This window comes from Ammodytes marinus (genome assembly GCF_949987685.1).
Source record: "Ammodytes marinus genome assembly, chromosome: 17".
Classification (NCBI taxonomy): domain Eukaryota; kingdom Metazoa; phylum Chordata; class Actinopteri; order Uranoscopiformes; family Ammodytidae; genus Ammodytes; species Ammodytes marinus.
This window is the reverse complement of record NC_137221.1, coordinates 13,304,612-13,330,079: the sequence shown is the minus strand read 5'-3', so window position 1 is coordinate 13,330,079 and position 25,468 is coordinate 13,304,612. Positions and strand designations below refer to the sequence as shown.

The 25,468-nt window shown below is 42.0% G+C and overlaps 1 protein-coding gene across 1 annotated transcript in view; it reads right to left on the bottom strand.

Moving 5' to 3' along the window:
• Positions 1-21,904, bottom strand: part of ripor2 (RHO family interacting cell polarization regulator 2) — a 40,880-nt gene extending 18,976 nt beyond the window's left edge. The window contains exons 1-5 of the mRNA XM_080045458.1: positions 21,704-21,904; positions 4,942-5,062; positions 1,388-1,543; positions 929-1,007; positions 298-321 (exon numbers count right to left, since the gene is read on the bottom strand). Coding sequence (XP_079901584.1) covers positions 298-321; positions 929-1,007; positions 1,388-1,543; positions 4,942-5,036 — 354 coding nt within the window. The 5' untranslated portion in view covers positions 5,037-5,062; positions 21,704-21,904. The remainder of the gene's footprint in view (positions 1-297; positions 322-928; positions 1,008-1,387; positions 1,544-4,941; positions 5,063-21,703) is intronic.
• Positions 21,905-25,468: the final 3,564 nt, after the last annotated feature.

Below are 25,468 nucleotides of genomic sequence, written 5' to 3'. Positions count from 1 at the left end.
GCTTACGTGTCAAGTAAAGTGACATTTGTGATCATTAAATGTTGTGATAAATGGTATGTGTTGTTTTTATATGACAGTATTTCACAGATAATCCCTATCAAGCCCTCTGTTCTCTTGTCACACATTTCTCTCACTTTCAAGCTTTCTCCTGCATAGGCATTCTCCTAAATTCCTTCAGCCCCTCACTCTTCCACTCCCATTCCTCCCTATCCTTCTGCCTTCATAGCTGTTTTTCCTCCCTCCCTCAACTCCCGTCTCACATCAAAGACTGTTACACACTCCTCTCCAACAACTCACCTTGTCAAGATCGTAGAGCACTCCCTGGAATAAAGAAAACACACACACACACACACACACACACACTTGCACAGTTAGTACAGTACAGCAGAACAAGCACAGCTGAGGCTGCTCAAGTAATGCATGGCAGACTGCGGTTGTCTGGCATCAAAGAAAGATCTTATTAAACACCATTTCCTGGCAACCTTGACTCTATATGTGTACAATATGTGTGTGCCTGTGTAACACATCAAAATATGTTAACCATTTGTTAATCTGCAATGCTTAAGTTGCTGTAATATTAATATTATTGCAAGTGATATATTAAAATTGAAAAGAGATACCAGAAAAGTGACGGCAGCTGACAAAACTGTTGTTCCTGCCGCTATTAAACGAACGCTTACACATTTTGGGAAAGATTCTCATTCGCTTTCTTGCATAGACTAAGATGAAACGATCTACACCAACTCTCATGCATGTAAGCTCAATGTTCCACTCTTAGTCAGCAGATGATCAGCTCTCATCCAGGCAGCTCTTGGCACGGAAGCAAATGAGCCGATTTCCGGAAAAAAAATCACACCCATTCCTTTTAGCTGTGTGTGAGGCTGGACTAAACTGCTGCTGGAATGTAAACTGATGCATAGCTTCTCACCAGGCGAGAGTTCCTCTTCATGTCCTTCATCAGAGACATGAGTTTGTCCAGCTCTGTTTGATGAACTTCAAGATATTCACTACGGGAAGAAAAAGCAAAAACACACAAGTTTTGTACAAATTCAAAAATAAAAAGAACCTTAGAAAACTTTTCGGAAACACGTCAAACATACAAATGTAAATGATATGTTTGTGGATTAATGACTGCAATGTAAACACATGTGAGTGTAAACATTTGTGCAGTTACATTTAATATAGGAGGAGAAATTGGGCTGTAAATGTGTAAATTAAAGAGACAGATGATTACTAATATTTGTGGACTAAAATGTCTCACTAACTTTAAAGAAAATGTTTACCCTGGAACATTTAATGAGTTTACATATTGGAGAAAAAGTAATTTTTCATTGCACGACTGAGAAGTGTGTGGGTATACAGTATAAAGTGTAGGTGACTGACTCACTCCAGGCCTTGTTTGAGAGCAGTGTAAACCTCCTCCAGTCTTTTGGGCTGCGGCTCTCTGGAGCTGCTGCCCCCCTTGTGTCCTGACAGGTGGGGCTTCTTTGGCTTGGACTGGGGCTTCTTCTGCACTGCCGAGTTCCCTATGAAGGAGTTACACCTACACAAACACAAACACACACACACACACACACACACACACACACACACACAAATATTTTAGTGAGTGCAGTAGAGGAACTGTTGTTTACAGGAACCCTCAAATCCTTCTGTGCAATGATGTGCAAAACATTTACAGCAAAGTAGGGAACGGATAGAAAATATCTTTCAAATTGCGGCCCTCTGCACAAGCCAAAATTTCCATCAAAAGTTCAACTTGTACTAGTTGGAGACTTAACTTCGACGCGTTCTTAGATACTGGGTCATTTACACTTTCCGAGGGTACCACTATCCCTGACGGCAATCACAATAAACGTCAATAGATCCCCTTAACGTTATAGAAAAAAGAGACCCACACTATAATGGCCTGAGAATCATAAGATTTTTAGGTTTTCTTGAGCATCAAAAGTGATGATTTTGCACAATGTCATAATCCGCAAACCCCTGGTTCAGAGTAACTGAGACAAAATCACAGCTCCTATTAAATATTAAGCACAGCATTTCCACCGAATCTAAGCTAACCAGGCCTGCAGCTGTAATGGCTACAATATTGTAGCGTTAGCAGAGATTTCTGTATTACTTTACAGCATCCTGAACTTGCCTGTGGGCTAGTCTCTGCATTAATTCATTTTACAGATGGAAAGGGTTCGCCGAGTCTGCTCACCCCGAGATAACTCCACACAGGACGTTTACCCTAAATATTTTTCAAAAACCGTCAGCCAAACCTGCCGAACTTGCACACACTCTCACAAACCTCCCAGCATAACCTCAGCTGTGAACCGCTCCATCAATCACAGGGGTGTGCTGAATCACGTGCATGCACTCATACACCCGGCACTGGCAAGAATGTGCTTCCAACCCAAACTCTCTGTTTCCGACCTGTGCATAGCTGCCATTTATCTTCTGTTAGAGCGAACACACACACACACACACACACACACACACACACACACACTGAGGAGCAAACACACTCCAGGCAATCAATGACATTCAAGTGTTCTACGGTCTCTTCTCTACAATCCTCCAGCAGTTGAGCTCATCAGTGTGACTGACTAAAATGGGGGGGAAGCCAACAAAAAGTTGGAGCGAGTCAAACAGGGTTCATTAGTTGATATGTGTGCGTAAAATTCAGCAATCCAGGCTCCTTTACATGGTATCATCATATACTAACAAAAGGACTGCAACAAATGATCCATTATAAATGATTCCTTTCATTCTTTTTTTGATTTATTAATTCAAATCGTTTGGGTTATAAAACATTGTAAACAGTAAAAACCTCAGACCCAAAGGTAACATCATCAAAAGTGTAAAGGTCCAAATCTATTGAACATATTATAATTTTAAACACAGAAAAGCAGCCCATCTTTGTATTTAAGAAGCTGATATCAGCAAGTGTTTGGCGTTTTTGCTTGTTAATCACTTTTAACCATTCACAGATTATCAAAATTGTTCATTGAGAACTCCATTAATGGTTTCAGCACCGTGTCTAAGCCTAGTTTTCTATGTTCAAATTTAAGAAAAAAAAGGACCACTTTTCTCCACAGAATGGCCACCGCAAAAGCTTGCTCACTGCACATCAAACCATTTTAGGTCAGCCTCATCTTACCCAGTCATCATCATGCACACGTCAGATTTTAAAACTATTGCAGGCTGAGCTGACAAATTTCCCTCATGACTTTGAGATGATTCCCGGATTCAGTCTCAGGGACACCGCGACAACAACCAATTCCAGTGTCTCGACAAGTTTGGACGTGCCAGGGAAACGCCGCACAAGTTAAACTAAGTCGCCACAACTAGGACACACTGCTGAATGAGAGCGCTGCGTAGCCCTCGGGTCACCCAAGATGCAGTATAAGAAGGGACACACACACCACACACACACAGAAACAGACATATGCATAAATGCTTATACAATTCCATACCAACTTATAGTTGCAGGGTCTGCAGTATGCATGTGTGCACAGATGCGAACAAAACATTAGAAATCCACATCCAAACACACACACACTTCATCGGCCTCAGAATCCACGTCTCTGTAGCTTTCCTAGCTCATTATCAGAATGGTATTTTGTCAGTCGCTGTCAGGCGCCAACACACCCGAGTCTTCTAACCAATTTACCCTATTCAGTGTTTGAGCAGAGAAAGAAAGAAAGAAGGGGGAACTTTGTCTTCCAATAGGTCCTTCCAGACCAGGGCAATGGCAGACAGCCGAATGATCCTAAATCAGATAAAGATATTTCTGGGTATGTGAGTGGGCTTTGTCTCGCGTGATAATAGAGTGGAGCGCCGTCACATCCTGTATGCGCACACAGATAACACTCTTCTCCCAAGAACTTTATCAATATTTAACTTCTCGTAACAGACTTTTCTAACTATGAATGGAACTAGTATCCGGAAAGTGAGTTCACTTTGTGGTTGGTTACGCAATCAGAGTGCTGATCACCTCTAAATAATTCAGTCCCTCTCTCTACGGGCTCCTTAGACTTGCTGTGACTGGCTGTGTGTGGTGGAGTTTGGCAGCAGATTATAGAGTGAAACGTAGTTAAGTAGAAAATCCTTCTTCCTATGTGAACAATGTTTGAATCCAGGTGCGGTGACAGTGATGGATTTCTGAATGGGACGTTTGACAGTAGCACTTGTAACAGATGAAGTAAGATTGACCTATAAAAACAAGGGTACTTTGTCCCACTGTTCCTAACCCTGCACTCCAGTTGATTAGAAGAAAAGCATAGCTGAGGTCGATGCTAATATTCAACACGGCCAATAATCCAGTATATTCCCGGTGAAATGAATCCCGAGAGAAACTACTTGAGGAGATGCAAACTGATGAGAAGTGCACTAGAAGCCCGTAAAAATATGAGAAAATTAACAATCATCAGATCCTAATGGAGGTTATTTGCCGTTTAAAAAAAGGGGTACTCCCATGTTACCCATGACGATCAGGGTATTTTATGAGGAGTACAACTCCGCCTGTAAACAGAGTTAAATCATGTCTACTGTGGCTCTAGAGGGGCTTTTTCTAAAAGGCTAAGAAAATAAACTAGGCCTTGAAAGCTCCCACATTTTTTAACAGAGAGCCTGAGTTATAAAAAGGGATGTGGTATTTGAACAACATGGGGGCAATTATCGTGCAGGGATGGTGAAATGAAAAAGACTATCAAATTGCGTTATTGAGAATGAAGGACCATTTGTGACCCTCGATAAATGTTGACATTTTGAAAATGGTGATCATTTATGTATTTTCTCTAAAAGCTACAAATCAATGGTTTTTCAGAGGAAACTAATCCCTAAACTGAAATCATGTTGCGGCAATATTTTGGAAGACATTTTTTCAAATCACACCCTGACCCCTAGATGTATAAAATCAGCTGAGCAACAGATTTAAAAGCTTCTTCTCACCGAGAGCGCCTTTCCTGTATCGTGCTGAACCCGGCGAAGGACTGACTCCGGATGATGCCGTTGGGCCCTCCGGGGGAGTGGGTGCCGGCCGCCATGATCTCCGGGACGCGGGACGACACTCCTGGAGAAAAGAAAAAAGACAAGACACACAAAAAGCATTAGGTATACGTATCCACTTACAACATTGGGACACCCTAGTGAAGGATTCAGGGTCAGGGTCAGTAATGTAACACGTAACACATGTCAACTGTGAGGTTAACTGGAGTGCAGAGGGGGAGCATTGTGCAAAAGCAAAACAGAGTAAGCACTGTTGTTGATGACGCTTGCCATGGAAGAGCAGCAATCAGCTATAGCCTGTGCTCACTTGTCTGAACCCCCCCCCCCCCCCCCACACTCTGTCACCACTCCACTGCAAACATAGTTCAAGTGTTACTGTTTTATATTCTCCATCCTCAGGTAGGTGTCATAAAAAACAGGACTTATGTCACTTTCCAGAAAATTGCAGTTCCTGCTCTGTAAATATTTTGCACCTGAACTTTAGCACAGATCTGCTGTATAGCTTTAAAAAGCCACAGTTGTTTTGTGTAAAAATGTGAAGGAAATAATCCAAAGCGTCCGAGGGCTGAGTTATCTTGTCGGCTTCTGCGATAGTTTAAGGTATCTTTGATCAGCGTCAGTGTCTATATTTAGCAACAGCAGCCTCCCAGATTTGAACCTTTTTGAAAGCCGGGGATGTGAAGTGACTCACGTGGGCACTTGGGGAGCAAGCTGAAAATAGGCAAGAGAAAAGTGGACGTAGAGCAGATAGATAATGATGCATGCAAGCAGGGGACGAAGAGCCCAGAGGGAAGAAGCCCCTGAGATAACTGCAACACACTTTCCAATCATGTTGAGATGTTGTCCAGATCATGGTGCTAATGGCAGCAGGCTTTTAAACCTTAAGTGCAGTTCAGTGAATATAAAACTTCTTAAATGACAGACAAAGCAGGGATACATCTATCCACTGCAGTGATCAATACTACTGACCGTATTGAGCAGATAAGGTATTTGCCAGACATTACCTTTCAACATTAAATATTTAATATCATTGTGCCTTTTAAATTCAGTATCAGAGATCAGTTACGTTCAAAGAGTCATGGCCGGCAGCCAACTCTGTCTTTAGTGCCACAGTAATTTCTGCAATCTCTTGTTACCTTGAGAATTGATGCAGTAAACTGATTTTAAATTTGGTAGAGATATACAGTAAATCAGCAGATTGTTTGGGTAGAGGTATCAAAATCTGTATCCCAAGATAAATAAGAGTCAGATCGGTAAAGCTCTAAGACAAAATATGTTAAAATGATCACGACTGCACATGGAGGATAGTGTCAGCTGGAGAGGATTAAGTATGATGCTCAAAAGACACTTCAGTAAAAAGGTTCACAAATGTCATTATGTGGATACATTTATATCAGAGTCCCCTCCGCAAACACTCACTCACTGTCATAGATCCATACAACAAACTAATACTTATCAGGAATTGAATATGCTACACATAATTTAAGTACACTTTATGATGTCAGAATGCAAGCAGTGCACTCAATAAAAAAAGTCCGTATCCAGAAGCATCTTAGCAAATATTAATTTCTCCCCTTTTGTCTTTGTGAAAATTGAATTCACATTCTAAAGTAACGATGATAATTGATGATTGATTGGCGTCATGGTAAAATGGTACGCTGATTTCTTGTATACAAGCAGAAACAAACAGAGCGTGAGTCTGTAGCCACACACAGCAAGTCTGCCCAAAGCTACCAAATCCAAACACGCATAGTGAAACAGACTGAAAGAAATCCTGAATGGAGTGAAACTTTAGCGTCAACTGACCAACACGCTGACCTCATTGCTAATAGTGTGATAACCGTAAACACTGCAGGGACGAAGTAGAAGTGGAATTTGTCATGTTGTTCTGTATCACTTCACAACAACTGAGCCTGAGCGAAAGTATTGCGAACACAGAAGTGCCTTGAGGAGAGAAACAGATTGGGTCCAATCACATTTACTAACAAGCACCCCTCTCCCTCACACAAAAAAAGACGAGCTGTCCCACACCGTTAACATTTAAACAACTCTGACAAACAAAGTAACTAGAAAACTCTGCCGTGTTGACTCTGCATGTGTGTCACTCTGTTTGTACATGGTCTTTTTTTCCCACTGACGAATTGATCTTTTCTGTCTGTGGGGGGTTCATTTCATCATACAAAAAGGAAAGCATCTACACACACACACACACCAACAAACAAACACACACCTCCGTCCACAGACACCTCAATGCATCAAGCGATTGACACAGAGCCACACAAAGACTTGAAGATAGATTAGAGCCCAGTTTTTTTTAAACTGGTCAGCTAATAATAGCAGTTAGCTGACTCTGATGGCTATGACTCATTTGGGCTGAACAGAAATTTGCCGAATTAAAATGCATGATCCTACCATCATGATATGATTGTGTTGAAAGACAGTTATTTATTTTGCACTATGGATTTTCCTGATGCTCTGAAGTATTTTGGTCCATTTTGGTTTTCTGCCTTGCCATGTTTGTCTCTCTGACTTTGTGACTCACGCTCCTAAAAGAAGAGCAGTGGGTGGAAGATGATGGAACACTTTGTTACCCAACGCTCCCGGGGTGATTGCAGAACAGGCCGGCCAGTTCTCTCCACTTCAGCCATTTCCCAAAGATTTCCCGCGGATTCAGGTAAAGTGAAAGAAAGAAAGATGAGAAGATGTTGACACTTGAAGACTAAAAACTGTACACAGTGATATCAAAAGGTAGCCTGCCCTGGTCCTACCAGACCATATACTTCATTTCATTTGTCCAGAGGGTCTGGAATCATTCAATTGACAAACGTTAACTCACTTGAAGGCGGGTGTCTGTTGAAGTTTAAAACTATTGGATCTGCCCAGTGCCACTCTAGATCTGCCAACCATTCGCATAACGTGTGGTTGTGACGTAGGCTATGTCATGCGCCGGCTTCTGACAACAACTGAAACAAGCGCACAGCCTCAACGTCATTGTTCTCAGCCACTCCCTCTGTTCGCTGATGGGACAGCCACAAATCTTGGCTGATAAAACCCGTGAATATACCGCGGACCCAGACTGATTATTGAAGGGAAATGAAAATTGAGCGGAAGTAGGTAGGCGGGCGGTGCCAGGCTAACCAAATGGTATAAGCTGTTCAGTTCAAGGCCTTCCTACACCATGAAGTTCTCCAAATGGAACAATCTGCTCATGATGAGGACCTGAGGGAATAACAGCGAGTACGCCTCACATAATTCCTACGGTAAAACTTGTTTAATATTTACCTAATAGTTACACAGTGCACTCCCTGTAATATATTATGCTGACTGTAAGGCTGTGTCAAATTAACTTAAAGTGTCTGTCCTACATTCATTCATCAGGGGCTCGCCCACCCACTGCTGGAGAAATGTTATGAAAAGATAATTAAATTTTGCCTCTTCTCCCCCTCAGTAGCAAAGCAAAAACCTGTGTTTCAACACCAGCATCTTTCACCCAGATCGGTCATTTATTAACTATATTTTCAAGCTCAAATGTAGGCTACAACATCCTCACCCACAAACATATTTGCCATGTATTGTAAACATTTAGCCTGTTTTTACTCTCATGTCTTTGCAGTAGACATTTCAGAATGAGTGTTATGCTAAATGTTCGCACTCCCAAAACCTTTCCCAGCCTCAGAAAAGCCCCTTCAAAAGCAACTCATTTGAGTCAATGTTCCCCACGGATAAAAGACACACACATACACACTCCCTCACAAAGAGCTGAGCTCAACCACTGAATCGTAAAAACCTTTTTCCTCTACACCTCTTAGTGTCACCGCTCATCTCGTCCAAAAGAGGCTTTCAGAACCGTGAAAACAATGGCCGACTCGCAATGCGTGCTGGTTTGGTGCCAGCCGTTACCCATGTTGAATATAGCTGCCAGTCAGTCCATTCACTGGCCTCTTTCTTCTCCGGCACTCTCACGCTTAACATCCTTAAATGCCCTCTACGAGGTGTGTGAGAGTGTGTTTTTTTTGGAATATGTGATTAATCTGATTAATCAGTATGCTGAGCTACGGCTTGGCTAGAGTGGACCCAGAAACACACTCACACAGGTTAGAGTTGGGGGGGGGGGAGGGGGGGAGGCAGCATGAGAGCAGGACACCTGATTTAATCTTGATCTGCTACCATCTCTCTTAGGTCCATGTTCCTTAATGCATTAGTACCTTCTGTTACAGCTGGTTGAGGGATGAGAGAGCATCTTAAAAGCAGTACAGGAGGACAGAGAGGAAGAAGGAAAGGAGGCATCCAGCTAGTGTCGCGAGTCTCCTGGGAAGACACTGGACATGGAGCAGAACCATCAACCAACTTCCCTGTCTTTCTTTGCAGCCATGGATTCATCTTTTGAATCCTCCATTTATGTCCAGGGGAAATTATTTTTCATAATCATTTCCCCACCTACGTCACCTCGCCTCTCGACCGGCAGCATTACTTGCTTTATTCTTCCTTTACTTCTGTTGTTTGTTCTGTTCTGTCCTCATCTTCTCTCTACCCTTAAACACAAAAGTGTATTGATTGTAATAAGTGACCTAAAGCGAAGTGATGAGGTAAGTCAAGGTATAAGAAACAACTGATTTATCAGGAAGAATCTCTGGAGAAAAAGGCAATGTAAATGTCCAAAAATAAGCTGCAGCTCAATATCAGGAATATGCCTTTCATATTTGGTATATTCAGTTTACATAAACAAACATTGCTGCTTTTTCACACTAATAATCACATCAATCCTTCTGCACAAAACAAGCATTCAAGACGTTGCTCATTGTGCCCACTTAATGCTCCTCTATCATACAGGAGTCACACATAAACACACACATTCCGTGAATAGTCTTTGTGTGTATTTATGGGCCAGCGTCAGGCCACGATGCTTGTTAACAACAGGAGCCTAATTCTTAATGCCTGTATATATTAGCCTCACCATAGCAACAGCAGACCAAAAAAGGGATGAAGTGTGTTATGTAAAACAATGGTTATGAGCCAACTGCCAAGAAGTAGGACACACACACACACACACACACACACACACACACCCTCGTGATACAGGGCAGAGGCTTTTAAAGCACCAATTCTTAATTTGGAAAAAAACAAGTTTTTCTTTTATATTCAGACGCTGCTTGTAATGTTTGCACAACTTCATCTAAAGAACCCTTTGAGCGGCTTTTCATTGTCCCGTCCTTTTCAAATTTGATTTCTTTGTAATCATCTGAAAGGATGCAGGGATAAAGGAATTAAGGAAGGAATTAAAGAAGAATGGAGCAGCCAAGAGATTCTATGATGACAGATTCGATAGGAGAAAGAGTGTCAAAAGACGCAGCAGCTCAGTAACAAGATACAAACAAGTCAGGCTTCTGTTGAGACAAACCAAATCCAAGAGTTTACAGTGATAATATACTGTTTACCAAATCCAAGAGTTTACAGTGATAATATACTGTTTACATATGACTGTAAAATAACATAACATGTTCCAACGCGCCCTGCAGGATGGAAGCGCGTGCCTGAAAGCTGTGCAGTTATGCCTTGTGCCACACCGTGTCCATGTTTGTATGAACTGGTTCAGTGTGTGTGTGTGGGGGGCGGGGGGGGGGGGGGGGGGGGGGGGGTTTAACTGCTGATGCAGCTCCAAACTCGCTGCAGGCTGCCATCCCTGGAGCCAAAATATACAATGTTTCGTCCTGCCTTTGTCTTTTCCTGTTACTGTGCAAGAAACCTGACAGAGCTTGATTCACTTTTACAAGAGCACATCATCTTGTTATGATCACCTCAAATGTCTCAATCACGTCACAAATAAACTAGGTAACTAAACTAGGTAGCATCACTTCGATCTACTATTAACCACGCTCACAATAAACTAATACACAAGTAAATGTTAATGAAAACTTCTTAAATTTCTTACTCGAAGATAACAATCCAGTAGTAAGATTTCCGGAAAATTCAGCTCTCGCAGACTTCCTACATAATTCCTTGCATGCATGACGTGCATAAGATTAACTTTGAGTGGAAAAGCAGCACATTTTAATCCCACTTTTCAACCTGTATCCCATTAACCTGTGTGACTTCGAACAAAATCTGCCTGCAGAACACACACAGATGCAGAATCATAGGCACAGTAATGTTTATGAAAGGTGACACCAGAGCAGAGCACATGCAAATGTGATGATTCTACTATAATACTATACAGCAGAGAGATCCCGACGTGGCTTTTTAAAAAATTTCAGGATTTGGCTGTTTACGGTAGCTACTTATATGAGGCAAAATGACTCCAGGGAAAGAGAGCCTTGTTATCCTCAGGGTTGAGGAAAAGTGTGAGTTTCTCCAGGGGAAGGAGTGCTTATTCATCACCTTCATCGAAAAGGCTACTCAAAAAGGTAGCCTACTAAGAGGACAATAAATGGAAACAGTAGGAAACCATTTTAGGAGGACAGAGCAGAGGAGAAACATGCCTTTATCAAGTTGTGAGGTGATGATGAAACACCTTAAATAATAAGGGACGGTTCACAGAACAATCAGCTCGATTTGGGACGACTCACTGTAAAGAAATAAAAAATACTTTCCGGAAAAGGGATCAAACCAGGAGAAAGATTGACGTCACAGAGGAGTTTCATGTTAGTATTATTTCAACGCCATAATGTTATGCGTATGTCTATACATTACGATGGATGTAGCAAAATAAAGCTGCAATAATCAATATCTTGGATGTTGTAAATAACTTGACCTGGTGACAGTGAGGAATTCAGCAAAAAGCTTTGAAACTGACAGAGACCTTGTTATGAATGTAGTCACCTTTTCTCCCCTCACCTGTAGGATGACAAATAACATTCCTTCACTCTGACTAAAGACATTATGGTTGCAGCCCAAAGACAAAACACACAAAAGAAACAAAGGGCAGTAGCAATTTTTCAACACTTCCTCTGTGGTGGAGGTATGCGACGATGACACCTCAGGTACAAAAGGAATCAATGGCTTGGTCAATAGTCCCCCTCAGCAAATGTTAACAATGTCTCTTTCTATGAATTGGCCACAACAGTGGAACATTCCTGAAGGAACGTAAACATGTTTGACAAAAAACATCCAACTGACACACAGCGAAAACAAAGTAACTGATGAGCAACTCCACAAATCCGCTTGTGTGACCACAAACCAACAAAATACAAGCAACAAAAAGAAAAGGTTAGTGGTTGGCTGGCCCTATAAAAAAAAACACGTAACAAAATCTGCTTCCAAGCACTTCTACAGCTCACTAATTAAGATACGCTTTCATCTAGTCTGGTTGTCTCATTTCTAGTACTTGTGCTAGGCTATGCTAACTGTCTACTAGCAATTACCCTCCAAACATGAGAGAGCATGACTCAATATACTCATCTAACTCATGGCCAGAAAGAACAAAAGCATATTTCCCCCAAATCACAGTGTGAAAGAGTACTTTTCTGTATCAGGACCTTCTCTGACCAAAGATAAACAAGCTGCCAAACATCCTGACCCAAATAATCAGACTCCTCTAAATCAATGCATCTTCCCATGACAAATGATTGACGAAAAAACAACCAAAGCTTTATCAGGTCAACATTTACCTAGTCTGGACTCTATAAATACTATTAACCGGAATCAGCTGATGCAGATGCAGAGGGGATGTGACTGTGGTGTGAGTGCCAAAGTGTAGGAATCAAACAGAGTCTGTGCTGTGTCTGTGTATCTTTGTGAAAGGAAGTGCCAGCTCCGTCACATGACAGTCGACAAGCTGCCGAAAAACACACAAAAATACAAGCAGGAATAGACGCAGAAAAACACACACGCGATAACATTTAGTCCGACATCTAACTTTCAGAGATGGGTTCAAGATGGCTTGATTTACAGTAATCCTGTTCCATCAATGTGTCACCTTTTCCCCTGTTCGAAGGCACCGATTGCTCGTTAGGCCCCAGTGTGTGTGTGCGCGCTTAACTATGTTCATACTTCCTCACACGTCGTTATATTACGATCATACTCGCTCAATTCTAATTATAGGTCCTCAGTGTCCTCATGGGGCAGCGCATGAGTGGAAGAATTAAGGCCAGGCTACGGAGTGGCATTTAAATGTACAGATAACCAGATTTACTGAGGCGTGTCTGGGCTGAAGTTACATTCAAGCAGCTGCTGCTGACATTTCAGTGAAGAGCAGTGTGTTATGAATTTTGAGAACTGTAAACCACACCAGTAAATGCACAATCTAGATTAAAGGAATTTCTTACAACATTTAATACATTATAGACGGCACATTTGAAGGCGGCAGCAGCAGCATCTGAGAGACAAGAGCCTAAAACACAAGCACATGATGTGTCTCTTGCTGACTTTAGTCTACACATAATGACAATAACTCCAATAATGAAGTCGTTACATGATAACCTCATCACCATCAGCAACTGTGACACTACTGCACAGCCGCTACGTTACCAGAATGATCCAGTTAGTATCAATAACACGTCTGAGGGATTACTAACAACCAATAATTCAACCAACCATATCAAAAGTCGGTATCAAACACGGCGCCGATGTCCAGGTTTCAACAGCCTGAGACCTGTCTCACAGATTCGAGTTAGTGACACCATGACACAGCATGCAGCTTTTGAGCACAGCATTTTTTGTCCATCTCCAGGAGACGTGGATACTCACTTCTCAAAAGCCTTTGCTGCTGTGCTTGTTTGATCCGAGGGCTGGGGGTGGATACCGCGAAAACTTATTCTTTATAAACAGTCAACCAGAGAGGAAAGGGAGCCCCTGATTTCAGCCTTATTTAAAAGTTAAAACCCTCCTTCATTTCCCAGAATACATTGGCATCCCCACAACAACAAGAGCAAGCTTACTTTAGTCAGCTGTTTGTTATAAATGCATTCTCAGCAAATAAAGGGCAACACAATGTCAAATTTTATTCACAGGATGTCACATTGTCCATGTGGAAAATTACACCAATAACAAGAAAAAGAACTTAACCAAAACCTATTTCTGTGAAATGACTTCAGAGTGGACTGACCACCTCTCCTGTTCTACGTCTCATTGGGGCCAGCATGAGAACCAGTTCTCCCCACTTTGCTGTACTTCTTTGATTTGTCCATTATGTACGTCTCTGATTGAAAGTGACCACCTATGCTGAAACGCTGGAATGCAGCTAACAAACAGGATTTTGACGGTTATTTCAGCTCCATTTGTTATTTTTAGACAGCATTCTTTTCACTGATAGCCGTGACTGTGATAATACACCCTCAGTACAGCTATGTGTGAATTGGCCAACCGTGGGAAAACAGCCAGCTATTGTCACAATTCATGACTGCGCTGTATAAGCTTGGAAGCTGGGAAGCTGTTCCCAGTCTTTAGGACGCAGCTGTTTTTGTCAGACATGGAAATGGTGCACATGACAGATTACTAAACCAAAAGCTTTAAAGGGCTCAAAATGTATAAAGAAAAAATTAATTGAATTAAAAAAAAACAGCAATTTACGCTACAACTATGTACAATATGTTCTATGACAGCAACAAAACCAACAAACAGTATTTTGTTCATACTGCTTTCTGGTGATACTGCTGGTGAGGATTCATGCATAACAGAATGTGGGTGTCATTTACAAACAGAAGTCACAGTGGATGTATGTCCCAATCATGGCTCCCGCAGCCTTGACTAAGCCATTACCATAATGTTAACAGCAGAATAAACGATTTAAAGAGTGGCTGGACAAAGGGAAAAAAAGACACACGGCAGGAGAAAAAAGGGCTGAGGCAAGAATTAAATAAAGACATCTCCACATGTTCATGAAATGAGCTCTCCCTGGCAGAGAAATACACTGGAGGGGACAATTGTTCCCTATCTCCCTAAACTGTGGTTCCACATTTTAATATTTCAGATAATTGTGGAGGGTATCATGCTATCCGGGGTAAAGACTCAGCAGGGGGCACTGAGATATGGAGTGCCTTTTGAAGCTCTGTAGTGCTGCCATGGCCACTTGTAAAGCGTGTGGACTGGAAATTAAACACACTATACATTAAACTTTCACAGTAACAATCAAGCCATTACTTATTTAGTTGTTTGAAGTGGATGTAGTTGAATAGAGAGACCTGATGTGAAAATGAAGTGAAAAGAAAAAAGCTGCCTGCTCACTCATCTGGCACCACTGTCTTCTCTTACACAAATTACTTCCCTTTCTTGTTCTATTTTCTAAGCGTTCTTGTACCTATCAACACAGGCAGGAAAGATAAGACATATGCAAAAAAAAAGGGTCAACAGCCACTCAAAAGGGAAGTCTATATAATGAATGCTATCCATTTATTTGATAAGTTCATGCAGGCAACTGCCATTAAGCATAAGTGCTTCCTAAGAACATGCAGCGGAATCAATAAAAGCCTGATTTATCATTTCAGAGCACACAAAATAGATAAAATCCTAATTCAAAGTATAATGAGGGGCTCAGATGAATCTTGTTCAACATAATCTAAATGATTTAATAATAATATTTAATAATAATTTTGGTCGACAAATAAATTATACCTTATACTGTATGTGCAGGAGTATTCCCTGACATTTTCTCAGTGCTGGTAGAGGGGAAAGTGGAGATTAATGTACAAGGCCTTGCTTTCTGTTCAATGGCCCTTCATATTTTACAGCTCAATTTAAACTAGGGTTGACCTTTTCCTTTCCAACAGGGGATAAGAAAGACATAAACATCTCAACTCCGATGTGACATCTTCCCAGGCCAACCTGAAGTAGCCCATCTATGACAGCAACAAAAGATGATTATTTTTACATTGTCAAATACCCATTGCAAGTTCCCAAGCAGTTTTAGGAAAACTAGAAAAAAATAGATTCAGGAAGAGGAAGACAGTAAAAAAGCACCAAAAAGCAGAAAGCTGCAAACTACATGTTTCAGTTCAAATAACTTAAAAGGGGTATGGATGGACATTCACATAGTATTGATAATGCATACAGTAAGCAGAAAGACATATTTAAAAAAACAATGGTATATTACTCGCTACAATGGCTCAAGCTCTAAAAAGGCTGGATCCAACCATTCCCATAATGCAACTTGATCTGTCATTGAACGCTTGCTGTCTGAATTGATTAATCGATTGTTAACAATTAGGCAGACTAATGTCCTGTTGATCGACGGATCAATTCAGTGCTGACGATAAACAGCGCATCTCCAGCTTCAACTGGGACATTTTTGGGGGGTTAAGAGATGGTACCCAAAATATGATCGCGGCATAATCATAAGCACACTGGGCAGCTGCGACAGATCTTGTTGCACGAGGAGAAGCACAGTTCAAAAGGAGTGATCATTCAGGCTGGCAATGTCCCTCCACAGGACCAAGGAGCACTTGTCATGCCTCCCCCACTTTCCCTACTCTTTGAATCATCCGTCATCACAGCGCTGTGTCACGGCTTACCCCAGGCAGTGGTGTAATGAGAACAGCCACTTCCCAGTGCCTCCAAAAACTCCACTGTGTGACAAAAGGAACCACATTTATGGAAAGGTGCAAAACATTCTTGTCTATAAAAAAAAATATGCAGTCTGGTACTAAATGGGATTACAGTGCTGAAACTCAGCGCTCTGTACTATGGCTAAGATGAAGAGTCAAAAACAACATCTGCACTTAGAGCAAGGAAGAACAGTGAGAGGAGACAATGATAACACTTAAAACAAGCTGAGACAGAGGAAAGGGGAGGCTGGAAGGTAAAGTGTAATATTGTAAAAATGATGACAGCACATACTGTATATACTACTTATTTATTATGAGTAATTGTGGCCAAAACTGTCAGGACTGCTGGCACTGGACGTGACACACACCATTATTGTATCTGCCTGTGGTCCTCATGCTGGCAAACAAAGAAACGGACATAAATCCAACATGACGCACAGATGTCGTCAACCAATAGTGGTCCTTCCAGCTGCTGGAAGCTGCAGAGGGATCGCACCAAATACCAAAACAGACAGATTATCAGCTTAGAACCCTAAAACGCTTATCGCAATCAAAACGCTGCTACAGCTCCAAGCTGCTCTGACCAGAGGTGTGTGCGTGCGTGCGTCAAATATAATGCTTTGCAGATGACGTCTAGAGTAGAGCATGTCCCATGTGGTGAATGCGTGTCCCCTCATAGCATGGTGGTCACAGTTTCAGGAGGGGATTAATGGGGGAACACCTCCACCATGCCGACACGCAAACACACACTCACCAAAAAATGCTGTACTGATCTGCTAAGAGACAACAGGGGAGGGGTGAGGGCTTCCATAAATTCTCCATCTGTATCCAGGAGTTGAGTAGAAGAAGGGGGGTGGAAGTGGGGGACAGATGGGATAGGACTGGAGTAAGACATGGAGGAGGGTAGAGGAAGGGAGGGAGGGAAAGTGATGAAAAAAACATAATATAATATAATATAATAAAAGATGCCCCCACACACAAACATACTCCCTCATTAGTCCATTATCAGCACATAATGATTCCGGTCATAATTTTTCACACATCACTGCCTCTTACTCATGAGGTCATCAGAGAGAAAAAAAAAGACACGCAGAAACACATGTACACACTTTTACTGACACTTTGCACAAGTATGCATCTGTGTATATAAATGCATGCTGTGTTGTCTGGACATGCAGATTTTCATGACGTAACTGCCAGTGGCCTAGATGTAATAATCTTTCCTCACTCTCGCTCACAGCAAGTGTCCAAGAAAGCATTGATTTCTCTCAGGACAGCTCAGCCCTCGATAACTATTCTACAAGCTTATGCTATTCATTCATTTAATTTTTTAACTTGTGGCCTCATCGACTCTACAGCCATGCTAACAACTCTGTGAGGGCTGTAGGCTACTTGGGTACAGTGGTGCTTCGAGGTGCCTGCTAATGTAGACATCGTAACATGCAAAGACTGACAATGTGTACTAGTTAAACATAAATTTAAAATCCGTGTAGGCATGCTAACATTTGCTAAATGGTACTAAATACAAAGTACAGCTGATGCTGTCGGTAATGTAATTCATTTGGCATGTTTTGGTGAACAGTCCAGGGCTCCAGTTATAATAATTTTACCAACTCCCAAGGAAAATTAACTTTCAATAAGCTTAATAGGTGGCACAGAAAAAAAAGAGTTGTTTCTCTGGGGACCACAAAGGTTATTGAAATTCATCCTATGGCTGTTGAGATATCAAAGTCTAGACCAAAAGGCTGGACCGACATTCCTGACATACCCTACCCTCTTCTTCAACTCTTCTCTTCTTCCTCAACCCCCCCCATCCCTCTCAACCCCCCTCCCACTGAGATATACTGCCCCACCCTCCCTCCCACCCACTCCTCATTCCTTCAAGCTGGCGTCTCCACTGTCCCAAGTCAACCCTCCACACCCTGCCGCTGCCCCTCCCTCCACATTCCACTTAACCCCAGTGTAACAACCACAGCCCACCTTCTGGACAGCAGAAATTCCCAACACCCATAAAACACCTCCCACCCCCTCACAGGGAACCAGTTATGGGAGGGGTAAGACATGTTGGGGCAGGCGAGAAAAGCCAGACCATCATCTTGAGACCAGATAACCTCTGACTCGGAGCACAGCCGGGGAGGCCTCTTTTTTTATCAGACTCTGGTGCCACTAACCCGCAATCTAAATGGAGGTTTTGTAACTGTCAACTCTGTGTGTGATCAATCACTTCAGCACATCACAGCACAAGAGGACAAGATGAGAACCAATACCAGTTTGTAAGTACAAGATATATGGCAGAAGTATCAATACAACACAGTTCAGTACCTGTGACAGAAAGACCCAATTCCCGCTAAAGGAACATCAAAGTTACCTCAAAGAACCAGAAAAAAAGCATATCCTATGAAGAAGCAGCCTGAGGGTCGAGTGAGTTCAATTAGAAGTTTGGATGTTCAAAACTTAGCAGGAGATTTGAATGTATAATTTAGATCTTCTTTATGGTGTAATTCTCACGGTGTACCCAAAAGCAAAGGCAAAACCTCAAAGTGAAATAATGTCCCAATGGAGCACTTTAAACTTTCTGCAGCTTATACAAGCTTTATGAAATAACTATCAGCTGTGAAAACTTTAAGCAGTTGCTCCTCCTGTAAGAATGCAAGGCTTACGTTAACACCGCCCCAAAAAACAAACCACACGTATAGGCCTATCCTCCCAGATGGAAAGACATAGCGAATGCAAACACAAAGCCACCTACACACGCTCACACAGGGGAAGGCAGTATTCCAAACAAGTGAAAGTGGGTGTTCTCAAGAAAAAGGAAAAGGTCAAGTGCTCCGTGTGTGAGACTTTGATTGATTTTAAACCACTGAAGTCCTTTTAAATGGCTGCTTGCACTACCAGATCATATTGCTAGGTCTTTTGGATTATATTAATAATACATTTGAATATATTTGGGTTTTGAACTTGAATTTAGGAGAACAGATCAATCAACAAGATAAGACTAACTACTGTATATGGTGACCTGACGATGGGGCTAGATGAAAAGATGTAACCCAGACTTTATTATGCTCTGAGGAATTTGAAATTATTTGTTTTACCAATTGTGGATAATTAAAGCTGGGGTGGAGGATTTGGGGAGAAAATGGCAGTTGGCATAGAGATTCGAATCCAAATACCTCAACCGCTCCACTTGTTCTCTTTGGTCCCTCCCCTATGGTACCTCCCTGACACGCTCTACACCAACACAGTCGTGCCAAAGTGAATGGACAGTCCCAATAGCCAATAAGAACAGAATATCAGAGCCTCGCTCTAATTGGTCAAAGTGTACAGCTCATGTTCATTTTGACCAATCAGAAATCACATACCCCGGCCAGCTTTAATCATGAAAACAATTGGCATTTTCAATTGACTATTGAAAATAATCTTTTGGTTCCAGCCCAAAGGTTAGTTCTTCAGGTGATGTAGGAAATTCCTTTAGAATCCCATTCAGTCCACGTAGTCAACATTGCAGTGTTGTGCTTTAGTAGTTTTGGGGAAAACCCCCTGACGAAAAAGAGCGTCTGAATTTCCTCCAAACCACAGAGTCATAATTCCTTTAATGAGGCTTCGGAGAGAGAAAGAGGAAGAGTGTGAGTGTGTGCCAGTGTGAGTGTGTGTGACAGAGAAAGTGAAAGGCCAGGAAATAGTGAGTGAGAAAGAAAGAAAGAAAGAAAGAAAGAAAGAAAGAAAGAAAGAAAGAAAGAAAGAAAGAAAGAAAGAAAGAAAGAAAGAAAGAAAGAAAGAAAGAAAGAAAGAAAGAAAGAAAGAAAGAAAGAAAGAGCAGATGCAAGGAAGTAGAGAGAAGGTGAGGAAGAGATGGTCTGCCCGAGTCTGGGAACAGAAGCATCCCCGCAGTCTCGGCTTGGCACACAAACCCGCTGCCCCCTCGTCTCCAGCCCCCTTCAAACAGTTTATCCGTGGCCCAAACAGGCTGGCAGAGAAGCAAAGACCTTCCACTTAACCATATCAAAGTCGGCCTGGCGCTGAACTGAAAGAGCATTTTAGCCTTGAAAAAGAAAACGTCTCTTTTCTCTGGGAAACAGCGTGAGCAGGAGCCGCAGGGAAGAAGAGCTGTCTGCAAAGCTGCATGCTTATTCAGGCGAAAGATATTCCTCTTGTTTTTCAATTCCAAGTGTATTGAGGCAGATTGGGGACTAAAGGGATAGCTTGACAAATTGTTACTTTTGATTAACTTGGGAGGCCAGGGGAGATACCAAGTTGGCGTTATCTTTTCTGCTGAATGGCCTCCCAAGTTGCTCGGTTGGCATGGCAAGCTCTTAAAAAGTAGCAGATTTTAAAATGTCAAGGAATTGGCACATCTCCCAATGTAGGAAGGCAGCAAGGCAGGGTGTTTCTTGTTTTTTTTTAAGAAAAAGTGATTTTCAGACCATCTGGCAGGTAGAAACCACTGGATATCTCCTAGAAACTGTTTATTTTTTCTGGTCGAGCTGGAAGATCCTCAGTGGGTGGTATCAGTGTGTAATATAGAAGACTGATGCCCTTTGAACTCCACCCTCAACCAACCTGGAGGGGCATTTTTTCATGCGTGCCCCTTTGCACTCTCGGGAAAGCACACACCCATCCACATGAACACGGTGACAGAAGCTTCATAACAAAAGCCCCCCCCCCATTTAAACGAATGTCACGTGTTTGTTTCCAGGGAAAAAAAGAGACTTCAAGGCTTACTTCCCAGCAACACATCATCTGTTAAGAGGAGGTGGGCCTACTGATTATCACGCGGTGAACATATCTTTAGGGGGTTTAAGATGCTCAAAATATCTGTAATTCACATTCTGCTATCTTGGAATTAAATTTTATTGGCAAATATGTAGCATTTTAACAATAACTTAGCCTATATTTTCAGAAAGGCATCTCCAAAACCAGAGCTTGCTTCACGAAAGATCAAGTTTGTTATTTCAAAATGATTCTGTGCAGGTTTTTGAAGGAAATCTCGACATACAAATGAAAATATCTAGGGCTTTTAGTGGGTTTCTCCTCTCTAATGAGCCGCATCCTTGTTGAGTTCAGTTACCGCATCGCTGTGATCTACTAACCTACTGCCCTGGAGAACAAGCTTTCCACCACAGTCGGGAGAAAGTAGTGTTTCGCTTTATAAGCGCACCACACAAGCCCGTGTTATTGACCGCCTTTTTCAAATTGCCTCCATGAAGTTGCACCTGACGATGCTTGGAACTTACCACAGTAAAAACTTCACAAGAGTAGCTCCTCAGCGGCGTCTCTGCGCGGCTACCTGCGCCCCTCCATCCATGCGTGAATAAAAAAGGATAAGTCACCTTTTACGCGCGGTTTCAAGTACCGATCGCAATGTCAAAAAATAAATCTCTCAGTCCCACACGAATGAAGCAGCCTTTCCGGATGAGCGACGTTTGTTTCCCTGCGAGTCTTGACGCGGCGGCCGTGCAGAGCAAACACTGAAGCCCCCTCACACACATTCCAGTTTTTGTTTGCAGCGCTCCTCCTGAGCCGCAGCGAGCCAATCAGAAGCCGAGGATGTCACCAGGAGGGCGGGGACAGACTGTTTTGTGCCCCTCCAACCATGGCCTCCAACGCTCCTTTCTCTCTCTCTGTGTGTGTGTGTGTGTGTGTGTGTGTGTGTGTGTGTGTGTGTGTGTGTGTGTGTGTGTGTGTGTGTGTGTGTGTGTGTGTGTGTGTGTGTGTGTGCGTGCGTGTGTGTGTGTGTGTGCGTGCGCGTGCACACCCTGGAAGCATGAATAAAGCTTTGAGTATCCCCTGTCTCTTTCTCTTAATCCGTGTGTCTATCAATATCAAATCACATTAGCTTTATTGATAAGGATTTTAGGGTTGGAACACTGTCAATGCTAAATGAGACTACATATTGCAAATTAGAATTTCACATAAAATCTCCCCTCTTTCTCTGTCTTTGATTCTGTCTCTGCCAGGGTCATAAGTTCAAGTGCTGCCACTCATGTCAACCCCACACCAAAAACAGTTCATTTTTCTTTCAATTCAATTGGACAAGGTTAGATTATCAAACAGCAATACTCAATGCACTGGGATACTTCTTGTATCATTTTGTTCTATCTTACATTTATATATATGAAACAGCTGTGTAAAGATATGTTTGTGGCGATTGTAGCAAGCTGTGTGAAAAAGATAATCCCAAAGGCCCTGTGTGATGTGTAACTAACTGCTGATTATAGAATGTAAAATGCACCTCGGCAAAACTCAAATCAACCTATTTTCGGGAAATATTCCGGACATGAACTCTGTATTCTCTGCAGCCCTTGCACACACATGCAATGCAGTCTGTGTTGCATTGCTACGGGCATTAGCTGCTCTCACTCTCTCTCTGCTTCCATTGCACGCCATGTCTGGCCCGAGGGGCAAATCCACGTCCGGGCACCACATTTAACCAGCGGTCACCTTATGAACTGTCTCTAACATTTCTTTCTCATTGCCCATGTGCTCTGGAAGAGTAGCAGGGCCAGTGTTGACGATAGAGCGCTGATACCATCTTTTAAAGCCTTGTGTGTTTAAATTTAGACTGTTTGTGTTCACTGGGACTCTCACAAGAGGTACAGCACGACACTTTTCACTCTGCAGCATTTAACCAGCACGTGAAACAAGTTTTATTTGTGCTCAAAAAATGTATTGACAGCTTGTGAAAATGGCGGCGTGATTATCTGTGATTAAGTTTTTTGAACAACACAGGCTCTCTCAAAATTGCCTTTCCAATCCGTTGGCCTCAAGTGGGTTAACAGCGATTGCTTTTCCCTTGGACAGCGAGCGAGTGACGCACAAATTGAATTACATGGAAGTGAACCATGAAAAAGACAAACACATCCATCTGTAGGAGCAGGAAACAGAGCGAAACACATAGGTGCTGCTATTTGAGGGGGGGGGGGGGTATACGTTTCTTTTGGGACAACTTTCCGTTATGTAGTGAGAGTGACTCGTCTTTCAGTGCTCCTGCCATCATAATTGCCCCTTCATAAGTGGATATGCTGTTCCGCTGAGTCCATACAAATCCAATTCAGCTCGCCCTTCCAAGAAGCAAAGAGAGCAGAAAATGGCTTGTCCCTTTTAATCCATCACTTTGGTATTAGTAGAGGAAGGGATTTCATAATGACTCGCTGATTTGATTAATCTTAAATTAGGTTCAGAGGTTTTCTCACCTCTGGTCCTAGCCTCTGACACGTGTGGCAAGAAAATTAAATTTGTGGTTTCCTTGTAGGCAAAATTCTAAAAGGAGGATAAGGATAACTTTTCCTCAAAGGCAAAAAGCAGCAGGGAGGAAGCTTTCATTGTTGGGGTGCTGGTTAGGAATCAATCATAAAACATGGGTTAGGGTTGGGGATTAGGGAACATCAAAAGCTACATACAGTCCCCTCCATAAGTATCGGAACAGTGAGGCCAATTCCTTTATTTTTGCTGTGGACTGGAAACATTTGGGTTCGACACCAAAATATGAATATGAGACAATAGATCAACATTTAAGCTTTCATTTCCAGGTATTTACATCTGGATCTGATACACAACTGAGAAGATAGCATTTTTTGTAAAGGAACACCACATTTTTAGGTGAGCAAAAGTATTTTTAGGTGAGCAAAATTTGGAACAGACAGATTTAAAGTAAATTAAAGTGAATAAGACTTAATATTTTGTTGCAAATCCTTTGCTTGCAATAAGTGCATCAAGCCTGTGACCCATTGACATAACAAAACTTTTGCATTCTTATTTTGTGATGCTTTTCCAGGCCTTTCCAAGCCTTATTCAGTTGCTGTTTGTTTTGGGGGGTTACACCCTTCGGTCTCCTCTTTAGCAGGTAAAATGCATGCTCTATAGGGTTTAAGTCTGGAGATTGACTTGGCCAGTCTAACACTTTCCATTTCTTGCCCCTGATTAACTCCTTTGTTGTTTAGGGTCATTACCTTGCTGCATGATGAAGGATCTTCCAATCAGTTTGGTTGCATATTTCTTTAAATTGGCAGACAGAGTGTTTCTGTAGACTTCTAAGTTCATTTTGCTGCTGCCATCATGTGTTACTGTGTTGTTGTCAAGATGAACCTTTACCAAAGTGATGGAAAGGCTAAAGTTTGGAGAAAGAAAGGATCTGCTCATGACCCCAAGCATATAAGCTCATCTGTGAAACACGGTGGAGGCAATGTCATGGCTTGGGCTTGCATGGCTTCTTCTCGGATGGGCTCATTAATCTTCATTGATGATGTAACACATGATGGCAACAGCTAAATGAACTCAGAAGTTTACACAAACATTTTGTCTGCCAATTTAAAGAAAGATGCAACCAAACTGATTGGAAGATCCTTCATAATGCAGCAAGATAATGACCCAAAACACACTGCAAAAACAACAAGGGAGTTAATCAGGGTCAAGAAATGGAAGGTTTTAGACTGGTCAAGTCAATCTCCAGACTTAAACCCTATAAAGCAAGCATTTTACCTTCTAATGAGGAGACTGAAGAGAGTAAACAAACAGCAACTGAATAAGGCTGCGGGGAAAGCCTGGAAAAGCATCAAAAAAGAGGATTCAAAAGTTTTGTAATGTCAATGGGTCACAGACTTGATGCAGTTGTTGCAAGCGAAGGCTTTGCAACAAAATATTAAGTCTTATTCACTTTAATTTATTTTAAGTCTATCTGTTCCAATACTTTTGCTCACCTAAAAATGTGGTGTTCCTTTACAAATAATGCTATCTTCCCAGTTGTGTATCAGATCCAGATGTGAATACCTGGAAATGAAAGCTGAAATGTTGATCTATTGTCTCATATTCATATTTTGGTGTCAAACCCAAATGTTTCCAGTCTACAGCAAAAATAAAGGAATTGGCCTCACTGTTCCGATACTTATGGAGGGGACTGTACATGTGTAGAGATGGCTTCAATGCAGGATAGAAAGCTGTTGTGAGATGAAGCCTACTGTATAAGAGCTGGATGGAGAGTCAAAGAGAAGCTGAGGACAACA